The sequence below is a fragment of the Oratosquilla oratoria genome, chromosome 26 (assembly GCF_046742065.1).
Source record: "Oratosquilla oratoria isolate Oo_2021 chromosome 26, ASM4674206v1, whole genome shotgun sequence".
NCBI classification, from domain to species: Eukaryota; Metazoa; Arthropoda; class Malacostraca; order Stomatopoda; family Squillidae; genus Oratosquilla; species Oratosquilla oratoria.
This window is the reverse complement of record NC_134802.1, coordinates 7,287,783-7,303,682: the sequence shown is the minus strand read 5'-3', so window position 1 is coordinate 7,303,682 and position 15,900 is coordinate 7,287,783. Positions and strand designations below refer to the sequence as shown.

The 15,900-nt window shown below is 44.9% G+C and overlaps 1 protein-coding gene across 13 annotated transcripts in view; it reads left to right on the top strand.

Moving 5' to 3' along the window:
• LOC143039374 (uncharacterized) overlaps window positions 1-15,900 on the top strand; it is a 1,426,499-nt gene that overhangs the window by 470,389 nt on the left and 940,210 nt on the right. For all 13 annotated transcript variants that reach the window (XM_076209287.1, XM_076209284.1, XM_076209291.1 and 10 more), the window contains 3 exons: window positions 1,239-1,450; window positions 1,626-1,806; window positions 1,963-2,207. In XM_076209287.1, coding sequence (XP_076065402.1) covers window positions 1,239-1,450; window positions 1,626-1,806; window positions 1,963-2,207 — 638 coding nt within the window. The remainder of the gene's footprint in view (window positions 1-1,238; window positions 1,451-1,625; window positions 1,807-1,962; window positions 2,208-15,900) is intronic.

Below are 15,900 nucleotides of genomic sequence, written 5' to 3'. Positions count from 1 at the left end.
CCATTAGTTCATCTATACATTCTTTCAATATCCAATTTGCAATTCCATCCAGCCTGTGTGACTTTCTGATGTCAAGGTTTTTTATTTGCTTCCTTATATGTTTCTGTGTCACCATTATTTCTTTCATTGGGGGGATATTTCTCTCTGTCCTTCCTCCCAATTTTGTGAGTTTTCCTTTGTGATTTTAAGATGCTTTCTTGCATTGTTTGCAAGGAGGATACACAAAGTATTCATGTTTCCTTTACTTATGGGGCAGCAGAACTGGTAATGATCATTACAAGAACTGCATCCAGGAATGTTAAATGTTCTCAGACAGCCTTCAGTAGATTCCAACAAAGTCATATTAGCCCCACTTCATATTAAAATTGGATTGGTAAAACAGTTTGTGAATACCTTAGATTTTAGAGGAGAAGCTTTTCGAGAAATTCATCTCATGTTTCCGAAGCTATCTGAGGCTAAGATCAAGGGTGGCATATTTATTTGACCCCATGTAAATGCAATGTTGAAGTTTGAGAAATCGGAAAGAGCAATGACAAAAGTTGATAAAGAAGCTTGGTGTGCATTTTGTGATATAGTTTGTGGATTCCTATAAAATCACAAGGATCCTAATTATAAATAACTGGTAGCAAAATATTGAGAACTTCAAGAGACTGGGTTGTCATATGTCCTTACAGGTTCATTTTTTGCATTCTAAAATAGATTTGTTTACTGAAAAATTTGGTGATATCAGTGAGGAGCATGGTGAGAGATTTCATCAGGACATTGCAACAATGGAAAGAAGATATCAAGAATAATGGTATACTGCTATGATAGGATATTATATATGGTCTCTAATCAGAAAAGATGAAAATATGCACTCACATCTCAATTGTCAAAGCACTTCTTATCTTAAGAAAAGACTTATCAAAGCATTTACAATGCAAAATTGTATTGTTTCATTTTGTCCTAATAGTGTACTTCCTAAATACCTTTCAATATATGAAAAAGTACTAAATGTTGTGTAATTACCCTTACAATATAGAATCAGATTGAATCAACATACTGTCGTAGAGAAAAGTTGTATGTATGAAATTAAGAATAAATTAAAAACTATTGTTGTTACATCAAAACAAATGTGCTTTTTTTAATACAATGCCAAAAAATATGTGTATGAATATAAAAAATACAAATAAAATATGTTACACTGTTATTATTATTATGATCATCACTATCTCATGTTTTATTTTTTCTGATTTCAGTTCCATTTGCTGACTCTTTTCCATGGGTACGCTACTATTACTACAAACAACATGGTATACTAATGGAAAGGTTTCATCTTCGTGACAGTTTTCCATTTGATTATCCACTGCCACCTGGAAGAAAAACTCTTTTCTCACTTGTTAATGAAACAAAGTCATTATGCATTTTGCATTATGAAAAAGGTGATAAAGAAATTGGGGTTAAAGGACATGTAAGTTGACACAATTATATATGCTGATTTATTGCTTGTAGATTTATAATTTGGAAAGTATACTATACAAACAATGAGTTTGTTTATACACATAAGATATTATACTCTAAGCTTTAAGAAACCTTTGTGCTTGATATATTTTAATATCTAATCTTGAACTCACATTTTCTTTTAGAAGTGTGTCAAGGAAGGAATTGAAAGAAAGGTTTACACAGAGTCTAATGTTTGTTTAAACCTGAACCTAGTGGAAGCAATGCTGGCCAATCCAGATGAAAAACGCATTGTCCAAGCTCCAGTGTTAAATCCCCTTCCATTTCAGGTTTATTTAGTTAGGTTGCCTGATAATGAAGTTGCAAGTAAGCACTATTTTAAAGTTATGATTTTACTGTATTGCTTTGGGGTTTAAATTTATTTCATAGGGTAGTTTTTATTTTGTGGTAAATAAAAATATGGAAAGGTAATAGGGCAGTTTTTTCACTTGTAAGTAATACAATTAACCTAAATTCTTGCAGAGGCAGCAGATAATTTTCAATGGACTGACAAAGGAACTAAGCGATGGCCTCCACGAAATATGAAAGGGGGTACCAAACTCCTTATATCCCACTGCCCCATGAAAATGCCTCGTACTGCTGTAGTTCCTGCTTTGATGAGACATGAGTATAAGCACATCATAACCTCACAAAATCTAAGAGTTCTTCATTACATGCCCACCAGAGAGTTCAGAGAATATGTTGTTATAGCAAATGCTGCTGAGCAGGTATGGTGTTGGAATTTATAGGTTGTGCCATTGAAAGATAGGTGTTTTCAATTATAAGAAGTGCATACACTTACCTAATTGTATCTATGCTACACCCCTCCCTTAGAAGGAAGGAAGGGCCTTATGGTATATGTAAATATCTTCTTAATTGTAGTAAATAGGAATAACCCAAAAGACAACCACACTCACATAACCAACAAATGCCTTTATTAGATATTGTAGTGTAACCAGCACCACAACTGCAAAATAACAACTTAAAATGCAAACTTGTCATAACAAGCTAGAGTAGTACTGGTAAAGTGTAGTAAAGACAACATTTGAATCCAGAATGCTTTATTGGCAAAATCACAGGCTGTTTATATGAATCTACTGCCTCAAGTGGTGCATGACTGAGCCAATCACATGCAGTGGCGTAGCAACTGTTTTTGGCACTCAGTGCAGGTGTAAGATTTATCCCCCCCCCCCATTGGGGGGTGGTTAAATTATTCTTTGATATAAAGCAGGAATACTTAACTTGAAATATCTATTTTCATTGGATATAAAACTGGGGCATGTCTAAAGCAAAAAGTTCCTACCCTAGGATTTTTTCCTAACCTAGGGACTTAGTTTAAAACCTAGGAATATAAAATTTGCGTAGCTATCAATCCTACAACATGGCTGCCGCCATAGACCAACACAAATATTAATTTGCTAGATATTTTTGGTTAATTTTGTGCCATTTTATATCAATAGATAAAATAAAGTTATATCTTACTGGTTTCGGGTCTTACCGACACTTGTATTTACGTAAATTCACATCATCATTATGTCATATTTTAATTTATTTTAAAATAGCTGACAAAATCGCTGAAAGCTAGAATAGTGTCTAAAGCGAATGTAGGTTAGGAAAACATAGGCTAAGAAAATTTGCTTTAGACATGGTCCTGATGCTACATTTGGAAAATCTGTTTAAAAACAGTACCATATTGCAACCTTAAAAACTCGTTTTGGTATAAAATTTAAATTTTTTGTTAGATTTTTATTATTCTTATTTATTTATTTATTTATTTTTTTTTTTCTATTTTTTTTTTTTTTTACCCCATCAATATTCTGCCCCCTGGCACATGCTGCCCAGGAGAGACCGCCCCTCCCGCCTCCCCTTTGCTATACCATTGATCACATGTGAGGTGTGAGTCAATCAAGAGTGACATATGAGGGTAGGTCGGCTGGCCATGGTCACTTGCCTACCTACCTCTGTGAGGTTGACGTGCTTCCTGACCCCACATAGACAGCAGGAACCTCACAATATTTCCCCCTCAAAAAGGGTGTCAACTTGGCTGAGCAAGTGAGTGACCTGCCCTTGAGAGCTGAACTGGGGGGAGATCGTGTCTTGGAGGTGTGCTAGCTTGAGGTGATCCATTGGCACCCACTTGTCTGCACCCTTAATTCTGAGGAAAAAGGCCTTTTCCTTTCATTGAATCACTTCAAAGGGACTTGCATAAGGCGGAGAGAGTGGCAGTAATCTGACATTGTTTCTGAAGAAGATACTTCAATGGGTGTAGGTTGTTGGGGATGTATCGGCAGTTTGCTGGCTTGTAGGTCTGTCGGCAAGGGGTGAATTTTCCAGTGATGTGCCTTAGCCAATTGAGGTCTTTGTTAGAGGGTGTTTCAGGGAAAAACTCACTTAGGATGATGAGAGGGTCACTGTAAACCATTTCATCTGGTGAAACATTGAGACTGTCCATTGGTGAGGTCTGCAGGCCAAGTAGGACCCACAGAAGTTGGCTGCACCATGTTGCCTCAGTGCAACAGGACATCAGGGTGGCTTTCAGCCTACTGTGGAACTGTTCTACCATACCATTGGCTTCGGGGTTGTAAATGGTGGTATGGTGGATGGTGGTGCCCAGCAACTGGCCCAAGGAAGTCCACAATTGTGAGTTGAATGTCTGATGTAATGTGGTCAGGTAAACCAAATATGGTGATCCATCTGGATACAAGGGCTATCGCACAAGAGGAGGGGGAGGCATTTTCCATGGTTATTACTTCTGGCCAATGTATTGAACAGTTGATTGCCGTGATCAGGTAGCAGTGTCCTTCAGAGATGGGTAGGGGGCCACAATGTCAACATGGATGTGGCTAAATCAATGCTTTGGCTGGTGGAACATCCCAATGCCTGTCTTGGTGTGTTGATGTGTGGATTTCTGGCAGGTGATGCATGCTTGAGCCCACTGTTTCATATCCTTTGTGGTGCTATGTCACACAAACTTTTTCTTGAGAAGCCAGGCTGTGGTATGTTGTAAAAGGTGTGATAAATCATGGGTGAGGTTGAAAACATGTCGCATGCTGGTGGGTACCCAGGGGCAGGGGCATCATGTGCTGATGTCACAGAGGATACTGGAGCCATTTGGGCAAAGTATTTTGACATCTCACTGGAGTGTGGTGATAGAAGTCCTCCAAACTGTCAAGTCTAAATACTTTCATCGTTCTGCAGCAAGCTTGATGTAGTTGAGGCCCACATGCACTGAGCCTGTGATGACTCATGAAAGGGTGTCAGTTAAATTCTTTATTTACCTAGTTGTATGTTATGGGAAGAGAACTATGCTCATGGTGTCTAGTTTGCTCTCAAATTTGTTTATAATTTTTGTACACACTATTGTTTCGTCCAGTTTGTTCTAGGCATCCACTGCTCTGTGGGGAAAACTTTTTTTTTTCAGGTATCTTCTATAACTGTCCTTTTTGAGTTTCATTCATGTCCCCTTGTATTTCTCTTATCCCAGTTTAGTAAGTCCTCTCTATCAAGGACTTCCATGGCTTTCATTATTCTGTAGATGGTCAGCAGGTCACCGCTTTCTCTTCTTTGTTCCAGAGTCAGTAAATTCACTTTGGCAATCTCTCCTCATATGACAGGTATGAGAGTGTTGGGGCCATCTTTGTAGTTGCTCTCTGGATTCATTCAATTTTCTTTATATTCTTTTTGGTACTGGGTGACCATAGTGTCACAGCATACTCCAGTCTAGGCCTTATTAGTGTGACTAGTATTTTTTTTACCATTTCTTTGTCCAAATAGGTAAAAGCCACCTTTATTGATCTTAGCAAGTTGTAGGATTCTCCAACAATTTTGTTTATCTGTTTATCAGGGGACATGTCATTTGTGATGATTACTCCCAGGTCTTTTTCAGATCCCACTTTCTTTACTTCCTTTGTTTCAATTTTATATTGTCTTGATATTCTATTTTTACTTTTTTCAAGTTCCACAGTGCCTTCCCACAGTGCCTTCCTGTCTACCCTGTCTATGAAAGGGTAGACAGGAAGGCCCTGTGGGAGGTACTGCAGATATATGGGATAGGAGGAAAGCTGTTAAGAGCAGTCAAGAGTTTTTATGAGAGTAGTAGAGCTTGCGTAAGGATTAGAAATGGAGAGAGTGAATGGTTTGAGGTAAAGGTGGGACTTCGTCAGGGGTGTGTTAGGTCGCCCTGGCTGTTCAATCTTTACATGGATGGGGTGGTGTGAGAGGTGAATGCAAGGGTAGTGGGTCAGGGATTGGAGATGATTAAAGAAAATGGAGAAAAGTGGGAGGTGAGCCAGCTGTTGTTTGCTAATGACACTGTGCTTGTAGCAAGATCAGAGGAGGGATTGAGGAAGTTAGTGACAGAGTTTGAGAAGGTGTGTGAAAGAAGAAAGCTGAAGATAAATATGGGCAAAAGTAAGGTGATGAGATGTACAAGGGAGAGAGTGACAGTAGTCTGGAAGTGAGCATTAAGGGTGAGAAACTAGAGGAAGTGGATAGTTTCAGATACTTGGGTGCGAATGTGACAGGAAAGGGAGGAGTGGGGGTGGAGGTAGAATGTAGATTGAGAGAAGTGAGTAAATGCCTTGGTGGATTAAAAAGTGTAATGAGAAATAGACATCTGGGAATGGATGCTAAGAGGAGGTTATATGAAGGAGTGATTGTGCCAACAGCAATGTACGGGGCAGAAACATGGAACATGAGAGAGGAAGAGAGAAGGAGTTTGAATGTGTCTGAGATGAAATGTCTGAGAAATATGACAGGGGTTACTAGGCTAGATAGAGTGAGAAATGAGGAGGTGAGGAGGAGAACAGGGGTGGAAAGGGAGCTGGGAGATAGGGTTGATGAAAGAGTATTAGGATGGTTTGGACATATGGAAAGAATGAGTGAAGAAAGATTAATAAAAGAAGTGTGGAAAGCAGAGGTGGAAGGAGTGAATATGAGGGGGCGTCCTAGGATGAGAAGGATGGATGGGGTGAAAGGGGCATTACAAAAGAGAGGAATGTCTTTAGAGGGAGGACGGGAGAGGACAGAAGATAGGAGTGAACGGATGATGCTGTGATGCATGAGGGGTAGTGGGTGGGGGATGGGGGGTGAGGAAGTATGTATGAGAAAAATTTGACACAGCCCAAAGGGATTTCTCCATCTTCTCCCTTCCTGCATGAGGGGACAGAGAGGGGGGTCGCCGAATTTATGAAGCGGCCTTGCTGTGGATGTGCTGTGTCTTGCGACACTGCTTCTGACCCAGGGCAGTGGACAGGATGCAGGGATGACCCGTCATCCAGGAGGTACCAAGATAAGAGGGAGGGAGGAGGTGTGTAGGGGAGTGGAATATATGGTGAAATGAAATTGGTGGAAGTGATTTCTATGCCTTTTTCTATTTGGCTACCCCCTGAGTAAGGGGGAAAAAGCCTTTGGTATATGTATGTATGCATTATGCTACATTCCTTGATGTATTTACCTAGTACCTAGTTGTATTATACGGGAGTGGAAGCTATGCTTGTAGTGATCCATCTTTGTATCTCTCAGCATCTAGTTTGTTCTTAACCTCTTCAGTACGGGCCTTAAATCTTGCGGGCAGCAGCCGATGCCAGCCGTACGATGTGTCGTAATAATACTCGCATCATAAAATATAGTCATCGCTTATATCGATCGTTCTCTCTTTCACCCATGAATTTTGATAACCATAGAAAATGTGATTACAGACAGTTTAGAGAGTATGTCATTACGGAGGGGCAACTACAATAAATATAATCAAGATGCTGATATGGCAACCTCGCATATCCACTTGCTCCTCATGACGCCTACGTATGCGGCACCGTATGGAAGGGGTTAAATTCTTGTATGGTTTTTGCACACACTATTGTTTCCTCCAATTTCTTCCAGACATCCACCACTCTGTGTGAAAAACTATTTTTGGCAAAGAGGTGACAACACTGCTGCTGGGACCATGTGTTAGATTGATGCATAAAGGCATCAATCAGGGGTATGTGCTCTGTCCATCTGAACTGTGAAAGACATGAGGAAATGGAAAATGGATGAAGTGATGGGCAGTCCAGTGGACTACCAGCAGCTCTCTCACGAATATTGAATAATTCCTCCCCACCCTCAACAGTTTCCTGCTAAAGAATCTGATGGGTCAGGAGTATCCTTGGATGAGTTGCTCCAAGATGGCCCTAATGTCATGATTGGAAGCATCAGTGGTGAGGATGAGCAGCTTGCCAGGTGAAAGAGTTGGCCAGGGCATCTTTGGCATCTCTTGAAAGCCTCCTCCTAAAGGGGGTCCCCCAGAAGATCCTTAGGTTTGGTGGTGAGGGCTGCATAAAATGGAGCCATGGTGGCAGCTATCACAGGGAAGAAGCATTGGTAATAATTTACCACCCCCCACAAATTGTTGCAGGGCTTTTACTGTGGTGGGGGTGGGGAAGTGCTTGATGGCAGACACTTGTTCAGAGAAGGGTGAGACACTGGTGCCCAAGAGATGGTGCCCCAGGAAGTCCACCTCCTTCATGATGAAGGAACACTTGTCATAGTGGATCACAAGGCCATTACACTGAAGCTGCTAGAACACAATGGTGATATGTTGCAAATGTTCCTCTTTGGAAGTGGAGAAGATGAGGATGTTGTCAATGTATTTATCTAATTGTAGTATATAGAGTTTGGGAAGGCGTATGAAAGAAGGAAGTTGAAGATAAATGTGTGTAAAAGTAAGGTGATGAGATGTACAAGGGGAGAGAGTGGCAGCAGGCTGGAAGTGAGTATTAAGGGAGAGAGACTTGAGGAAGTGGATAGTTTTAGATACTTGGGTGCGAATGTGGCAGGAAAGGGAGGGGGAGTGGAGGTAGAATGTAGATTGAGAGAAGCGAGTAAATGCCTTGTGGGATTGAAAAGTGTAATGTGAAATAGACATATGGAAATGGATGCTAAAAGGAGATTGTATTTACCTAGTTGTATTACACGGGAAGGGAGCTATGCTCGTGGTGATCCGTCTTTGTACCTTTCAGCATCAAGTTTTTTCTCAAAATCTTGATTAGTGTTTGTACACACTGTTTCTTTATCTAAGTTATTCCAGATGTCCAGCACTCTGTGTGGGAAGCTATTTTTTCTCAGATCTCTTCTATAGTTATCCTTTTTGAGTTTGTTTTCATGACCTCTTGTTTTTCCATTGTCATTTTTTAGTAAATCATTCCTATCAAGGATTTCCATTCCTTTCATGATTCTATAGTCAGTAGATTGCCTCTTTCTCTTCTCCAGTGTTGGTAGTTCCAATTTTGATAATCTTTGTCCATATGTTAATTTGGAAAGAGCTGGTGCCAACTTTGTCATTGCTCTCTGTATTCCTTCTAATTTCCTTATATTCTTTTTAGTACTGGGTGTCCATAGTGTTGTTGCGTATTCCAGTTTTGGTCTTATTAATGTTACTAATATATATATATATTTTTTTCTTCATCCAAATAGTCAAATGCCACTTTTATTAACCTTAAGGGGGTACGCGACACCTGGGGGGGTGAATTTGGTCAAGATATGGCATTTTTCAAAGCTGTGTTCAAAATGTTCGTATACCATTTAGAAATAAATCCCGACAAATAATTTTCCAGCCACGCGCAATTTAAAGGTCTTGGGTGAGGTTTAAAGGGACAGAGTTAAAGGTGCAACCCACACTAGAGAGAGGCGTGCCATTTAGGACCTTCAGCCGCATCGAATAATGTTGAAATTTGATTGAATTTACGGTCGCCCAGTGCTTCAATGGCCAGTACGATGGTGGAGGGGAAAGGAGGAAGGTGGAGGGAGAAGTTTTGCCAACTTTGAGCGAAGCTAAGCGTCAGTTACCGGCTAGCTCTGAAAGAAAAAGTGCGCATGTCTCATGAGCTCTCATTGCAATCTATTACTTTAGCTAGTACATATTACTCTTTAGTACAGTCATCATGGGTAGCAAAAAGAACAAAAGAACATCCACAATGACAAAAAACAGCAGTTAAAGATGGCAAGCAGTCAAAGACGACTAGCCAAGACCTCACCACCTCTCACTCCACCACCGCCCTCACCTGCACCTCTGTGACAGTGACAGAGGTAAAGGACAACATTAGACTAAACAATTCAAAGAGGAAGATTAAATCCAAAGAAGAAAGCAAGAGGAAAAAGATCAAGGCTATACAGGAAGAAGGGACATCATATGATGCTGGAGGGGGTGCCCTACCAACATAGATTGGTGAGGGGAATCTGCTGGAAAATAAGCCTCTTTCCAATGATTTAGATACCCTGAAGACCCCCAGCAGTGAGGTTTCATATGAAGAAACCGCCAAAGGTGCAAAAAAGCAAATTATATGATGGTGTCGTCTGTGCGTCGTCACTACTGTGATATACTTATACTTTAGTTTTTCAGTATTTAAAGTACTTATAATTAACATATGTTGATGATTATATAATAAGAATTAAGCCATTAAAAAATCAGTCAAATTGGTGAAACTATAAGCAAGGTACAGATATATTTATATTTCAAGTTGCCATATCTCCGTTCGATATTTTTTTACTTTTTTTTAATCATAAAAATCTAAAATATATCAGATTTAGATGAAACTTACAGGGAATATTACTTTTAGTAACTGCTAGGGCCGATCGTTCGAATATTTTGAATAGAATGAAAGAGTTCGGAGTAATAATGGAAACAAGACCAAATTTTTTTTTATTTTTCACGATTTTTGCCGGACATTAAAATTGAAATGCCTGTATGCAAAAGTATAAAGTAAATTGTTCAATTACTCAATGACCGGTCCTAGGTGTGCCTACTGACTAATCATAGCCAAAATATAAAACAAATTGGTCAACATATTATGGTGCTGTGCACTTTTAAATGTTGCTACTGGTATACGTACATGTGTACATATGTACATGTGTACATACATCATTCTGTTTCACCTAAAATGTAGGCAACATGGATACCTATTTACCTGAGAAGTTTCAGCTCTTTACTCTAAATAGTTTAGAAAATGACCTCCAGGTGTCGCGTACCCCCTTAATAGGTTGAAGGTTTCTCCGACTATTTTGTTGATATGTTTATATGGTGTCATGTCTTTGCTGATTATCTCCAAGGTCTCTTTCTGAGTTCACTTTTTTTATTTGTTCTTCACCAATTTTATAATTTTTTTATACTCTGTTTTTACTTTTTCGAAACTCCATTATACTACATTTCTTGATATTGAAGTTCACTTCCCATTTTTGAGTCCATTTCCAGATTTTGTCCAGGTCTGATTGTAATGATACACAGTCCTCCACTGTTCTTACTTTCTTTAGTATTTTTGCATCATCTGTGAAGAATTTCATATCTGTTGGGTGGGTACAATACGTTTTCCCTCAGCGCCACCTATATAAGGAGGCGTGCGGGCATTCGACTTTGCCCTGCCGTTCACAAGGTTGCTCTGCAACTACCTGGACGACAGGTCAATTAGAATAAAGTGGCGGGGCTGTCTGTCCCAACCTTTTGTGCCGAAGGCTGGAGTGCCGCAAGGGTCAGTCCTTGCCCCCACTCTGTACAATCTATATACGAATGACCTGCCAGAGCCGGCTTATCCTCGCAACCAGGCTCTAACTCTCTCGTATGCGGACGACACTAACCACATAAGCAGACACAAAACGCTGCAGGGAGCGTTACACGTAATGCAAAACATCCTAGACGGGGCACACGCGTGGGAGCAACAGTGGCGCATTAAGACCAACGCGTCGAAATGCAATGCTGTACACTTCCGCTGCAAACGAACCAACAGAACAATCACAAACACTCCTCTTAAAATAAACAACACAAACATCCCAGCGAAGGACCATACCCGTGTGCTGGGTAGCACACTTGATAGTGGCCTTACCTGGACCCCACACTTCCGCAAGCAGGGAGCGAAGGCTAGGGCTGTGCTGGGTAGGCTCAGACGCTTCAAAACTGCAACACTGAGAACCAAACGTCGATTGTACCTAGCCCTCGTCAGACCGATTCTGTGCCAGTCCCCGGGACTAAGCCAGCTGACATGTGCCACCAATAACTACGAGCATCAGAAGGTTCAGAATGCCGCTGTCCAGTTCATCACGGGCTCGCGATGGAGCGACTTCAGAACCTCTGAGTCTCTACACCAAATTTCCAACATCCGTCCACTCAACCAACACAAACACAAACTTCACTCAAGACACCTAGAAAAACTGCACGCCAAACACAAACATCTGATACAACATATTACACCTAGACCACACCGTACAGACTATCTGTCAGCTGCGCCCGTCCCACGTGCGGTGTACACGATAAAACGTGTATAACCGCACCAACAAGTAACACACCCCTTCACCAGCTTGACTGGTGATAATGTAATAATAATAATGGTAATGGTAGTAATAATGATAATAATAATAATAATATCGTTACTCAAACCTGACCTGGGGTAAAACAGGAATCCTCATGCCTTACCTGGGGCTAATCAGGAACGCCCTCTAAACGCGGGAAGTGAAATCTACTCACTAACCGTAAATTACACACACACACCTCTCACGAACATAGCCGCATCCCACGCACAAACATATACACTTCCTTTTTCTTCGACTAAAATTCGCTTCCTTTCTCACTTTCTCTTATACTACATCTTCTCATTTCAGTTTACCTCCCACTAAAGATTTTTCCGTTTTTCCCCCTTTCTCTACTACTACGCCTCCTACCATTTTCTCAACTTTCGTTGGTGATCCTAACCCCGTTGGTAACCCCGTTGGTAATCCCAACCTCCTAACCTCCGGCGTCGGGCGCTTCCCTCCAAGCTCCTGGTCAAGTCCTCCTATGCCATGACAACAATCTAGCCCCTAATTGCTCGCGATTCGCCCGGTGGCAATAGCCCTCTTTTATACACTACTATCTTTTCATTTTCTAACAGACGTTCTTCCCCTCCCACAAAACCCGATCCCGCGCAAGCGAGGTGGTCTTTTCTTGAATTCCAGAATTCCAGAATTCCCTGACAGTCACTGTACGTTCGTAGAGCAAGGACCCAACATGGCGCAGTGAGTTCTCAAGTACCTACGATTGCTCAAGATGCCCCCACCTCGCCGGTCACCACGCTCGACGCCTTGGACCATCACCGAACAGCAGCAGGCCAACATGACGGCCCTTGGCGCCCACAGCAACACATTACCGACATCTCGGGTACCCCCCTCGGCTACTCCTGAGAAATGTGACCTGGAAATTACGCCGGCAGCCTTCAGGTCTTGGAGACGGTCAATGGAATGCTGGCTCCTATGTAAATGGCCACAACAGGATGCGGTCCACCACATCAGGCTCCTCTGTACTCCATTACTGCAGCGCGCGATAGACGCCAGGTTCACCCTCACCGAGTGGGACGCCCTAACACAACAGGAGTCGTTAGATGCCATAGGTAAGTTAGTGCTCCGCTCCTCGAACAAAGCGGTACAGTGGGCCGAGTTCTTTAATATTGCCCAGGGGCAGGACGAGTGCGTCAGTGACTATTTCATAAGGGGTGCTCAGAAAGCTAACGACTGTGCGTTTCAGTGTCCCCAGTGCAATTGCAACCTCTCAGAGTACCTGCTCCTGAAAAAGCTTACGGTAAGACTGCGTGACACGGTGTTAAAACAGCAGGTGTACCAAGTGTGCGATTCTACAGACAGCGTTGACACCCTTAGGGCTATGTGTTCCGCGTACGAGGCGGCTCGCCGGCACGCCATGGACGAGAGCCCATGGCGGGAAGCCGGTCGTGCGGCTGGCACCGCACAGGTCATCGAAAACGAGAACTGCCCGCCTGACGTTGCGGCCACCACGGATGGCAAGGCGCAGCCCTCGCGTACCTGCTGGAACTGCGGTACCACACACGCCCTGGACAAGGCTTCTTGCCCGGCCAGGGAAGCTTACTGCATCGGATGCAAGAAACGGGGCCACTTCAAGAGGTGCTGCAGGAGCTCGAAGCGCCCCAACAACGCCACGCCTGCCAACGTCATCTCAGGCTCCGTGACAATAGCAGGCACACAGGTAACCCGCCAACCCACCGTGGAGGTAACAGTTACGCATGGAGGGGGAGCCAGGCACCGCACCGCGGCCATCGCAGACACCGGCGCCCAGGTGTGCGTCGCCGGGGAGGCTCTGCTGTCCAGGCTCCGCATTAGACCCGCGCAGCTGCGGGGGAAGGCGGCCTTGCGGGACGTGGCAGACCTGCCACTACAATGCCTCGGATCGTGCCGGTGCACCATATCCTTAGGCGGCCTTGCAGCAGAGCAAGACGTATACATCATACCCTCTGCCAAGTCGCTGTTCCTGTCGCTCAGCGCGTGCCAGGAGCTGGGATTAGTGCCCGCCAGCTTCCCCCACCACTCCCGGCCGGCGGTGCGGACGCTGACGGCAGAAAGTACAGCTCCTGAGTTCGGTCAGCCACCTATGAGACCTGAGACAATGCCATTCCCGCCACATGAGGAGCAGACGAAACGGCTGGAGGAGTGGCTGCTACAACACTTCTCGGCCACAACCTTCAATACCACCAGGAATCCTCTACCGGTGATGGAGGGCGTGCCTCACCACATCCACCTGGCACCCAAAGCCATCCCCCACGCCTGCCACAGACCGGCGTCGGTGCCGAGGCACTGGGAGGACAAAGTGAAGGCCCAGCTAGAAGAAGACATCAAGCGGGGCGTCATCGAGCCCGTCCCGGCAGGGGAGCCCACGTAGTGGTGCGCCCGCATGGTGGTGGTACCCAAGAAGTCTGGCCAACCTCGGCGCACTGTGGACTATCAGCGCCTCAACGCCGCGTGCCGAAGGGAGACGCACCACACCCCCGCCCCCTTTGACATGGTCTCTGGAGTCCCCAAGCACTCCTTCAAGACAGTAGCAGACGCCTATTGGGGGTACCACCAGGTTGAACTGGACAAGGAAAGCCGCCGTCTCACCACCTTCATCACCCCATGGGGAAGGTTCAGGTACTGCCGTACTCCCATGGGCCACTGCTCCGCCGGCGACGCGTACACCAAGCGTTTTGACGATGCCATTCAGGGCATTACGAGAAAATACAAGTGTGTCGACGACACCCTCCTCTACGACAGCAGCATCGAGGAGGCTTTCTGGCACACTTACGAATTCCTGTCGACATGTGCAGCCAAGGGGATTACGCTGAAGCCGGAGAAATTTCAGTTCGCTCGGAGGGAAGTCGATTTCGTGGGCTTCCATCTGAGCTGGGACGAATGTAAACCCACGGATGAACGCCTTGCGGCCATCAAGAACTTCAGCATGCCGGACAAGCCCTCCATCTCGGACATCAGGTCGTGGTACGGGTTCGTGAACCAGCTCGCCCCCTTCCTCACCACGGCCCCAATCATGAACGACTTTAGGGAGCTCCTGAAAAAACCATGCGGCAGATCGGTATATTGGGACGAGCAACTGCAAGAAAAGTTTCGTCGAGCCCAGGACACCATATGCCAGCTGGCCAAGGACGGCCTGGCGTACTACGACAAGACACGCCCGACAGTCATCACGGACTGGAGCAGGGAAGGTATCGGATTCGTCATCCTGCAGCAATACTGCCAGTGCTCATCCGCTGTTGCCCCCTTCTGCTGCAAGGCGGGCTGGCGCCTGGCCCTGTGCGGCAGCCGCCACCTCACTGCTGCTGAGGCTGGCTACGCCGCAGTAGAGGGAGAAGCTTTAGCCGTGGCGTGGTGCCTCCAGAAAGCCAGGCTGTTCTTGCTGGGATGCCCGAACCTCACAATTGTCACCGACCATCGCCCCCTCACCAAGCTCTTGGGGGACAGAGCTCTGTCAGAGGTGGTCAACCCGCGACTCTTCCGGCTAAAGGAGCGAACGTTGCAGTACCGCTTCCAGGTCAAATACCTGCCCGGGAAGAGAAACGCCGCGGCGGACTTTCTATCCAGGTACCCAGCCCTCAGAAGCCCCCCATCGGACGTTGATGCGGACCTGGACGAGGACCTCGCCGAAGCAATCGCAGCTGCGGTGATTGCCACAGCAGGATACGAGGGTCACATCCTGGATGAGTCAGCGGTGAGAAAGCTCGCCGCCAACGACCCCGTGTATCAACTACTGCTGGCCAAAGTGCTAGCCGCGGACTGGCACCAACACAAATCACAAGAGGTGACCTGCCTGCGCCCATTCTATGGCGTAAGAGACAGGCTGGCAGTTATCCAGGACCTGGTGACGTACACATTCGAACAGGGGTGTGTACGCCTCGTGATCCCAGAGTCCCTCCGTCCACAGGTGGCTGCGAACTTACACGCCGGGCACCAGGGGCTCGACTCGATGCTGCGGAGGGCAAGGCAATGCGTATACTGGCCCGGAATGGAGGGAGACCTGCAGCACTACAGGGCATCCTGCACGTCATGCGAAACACACGCCCCCTCGCAGCCCGCGGACACACTCGTCATCACACCGCCCCCAGAATACCCGTTCCAGTCTACAGT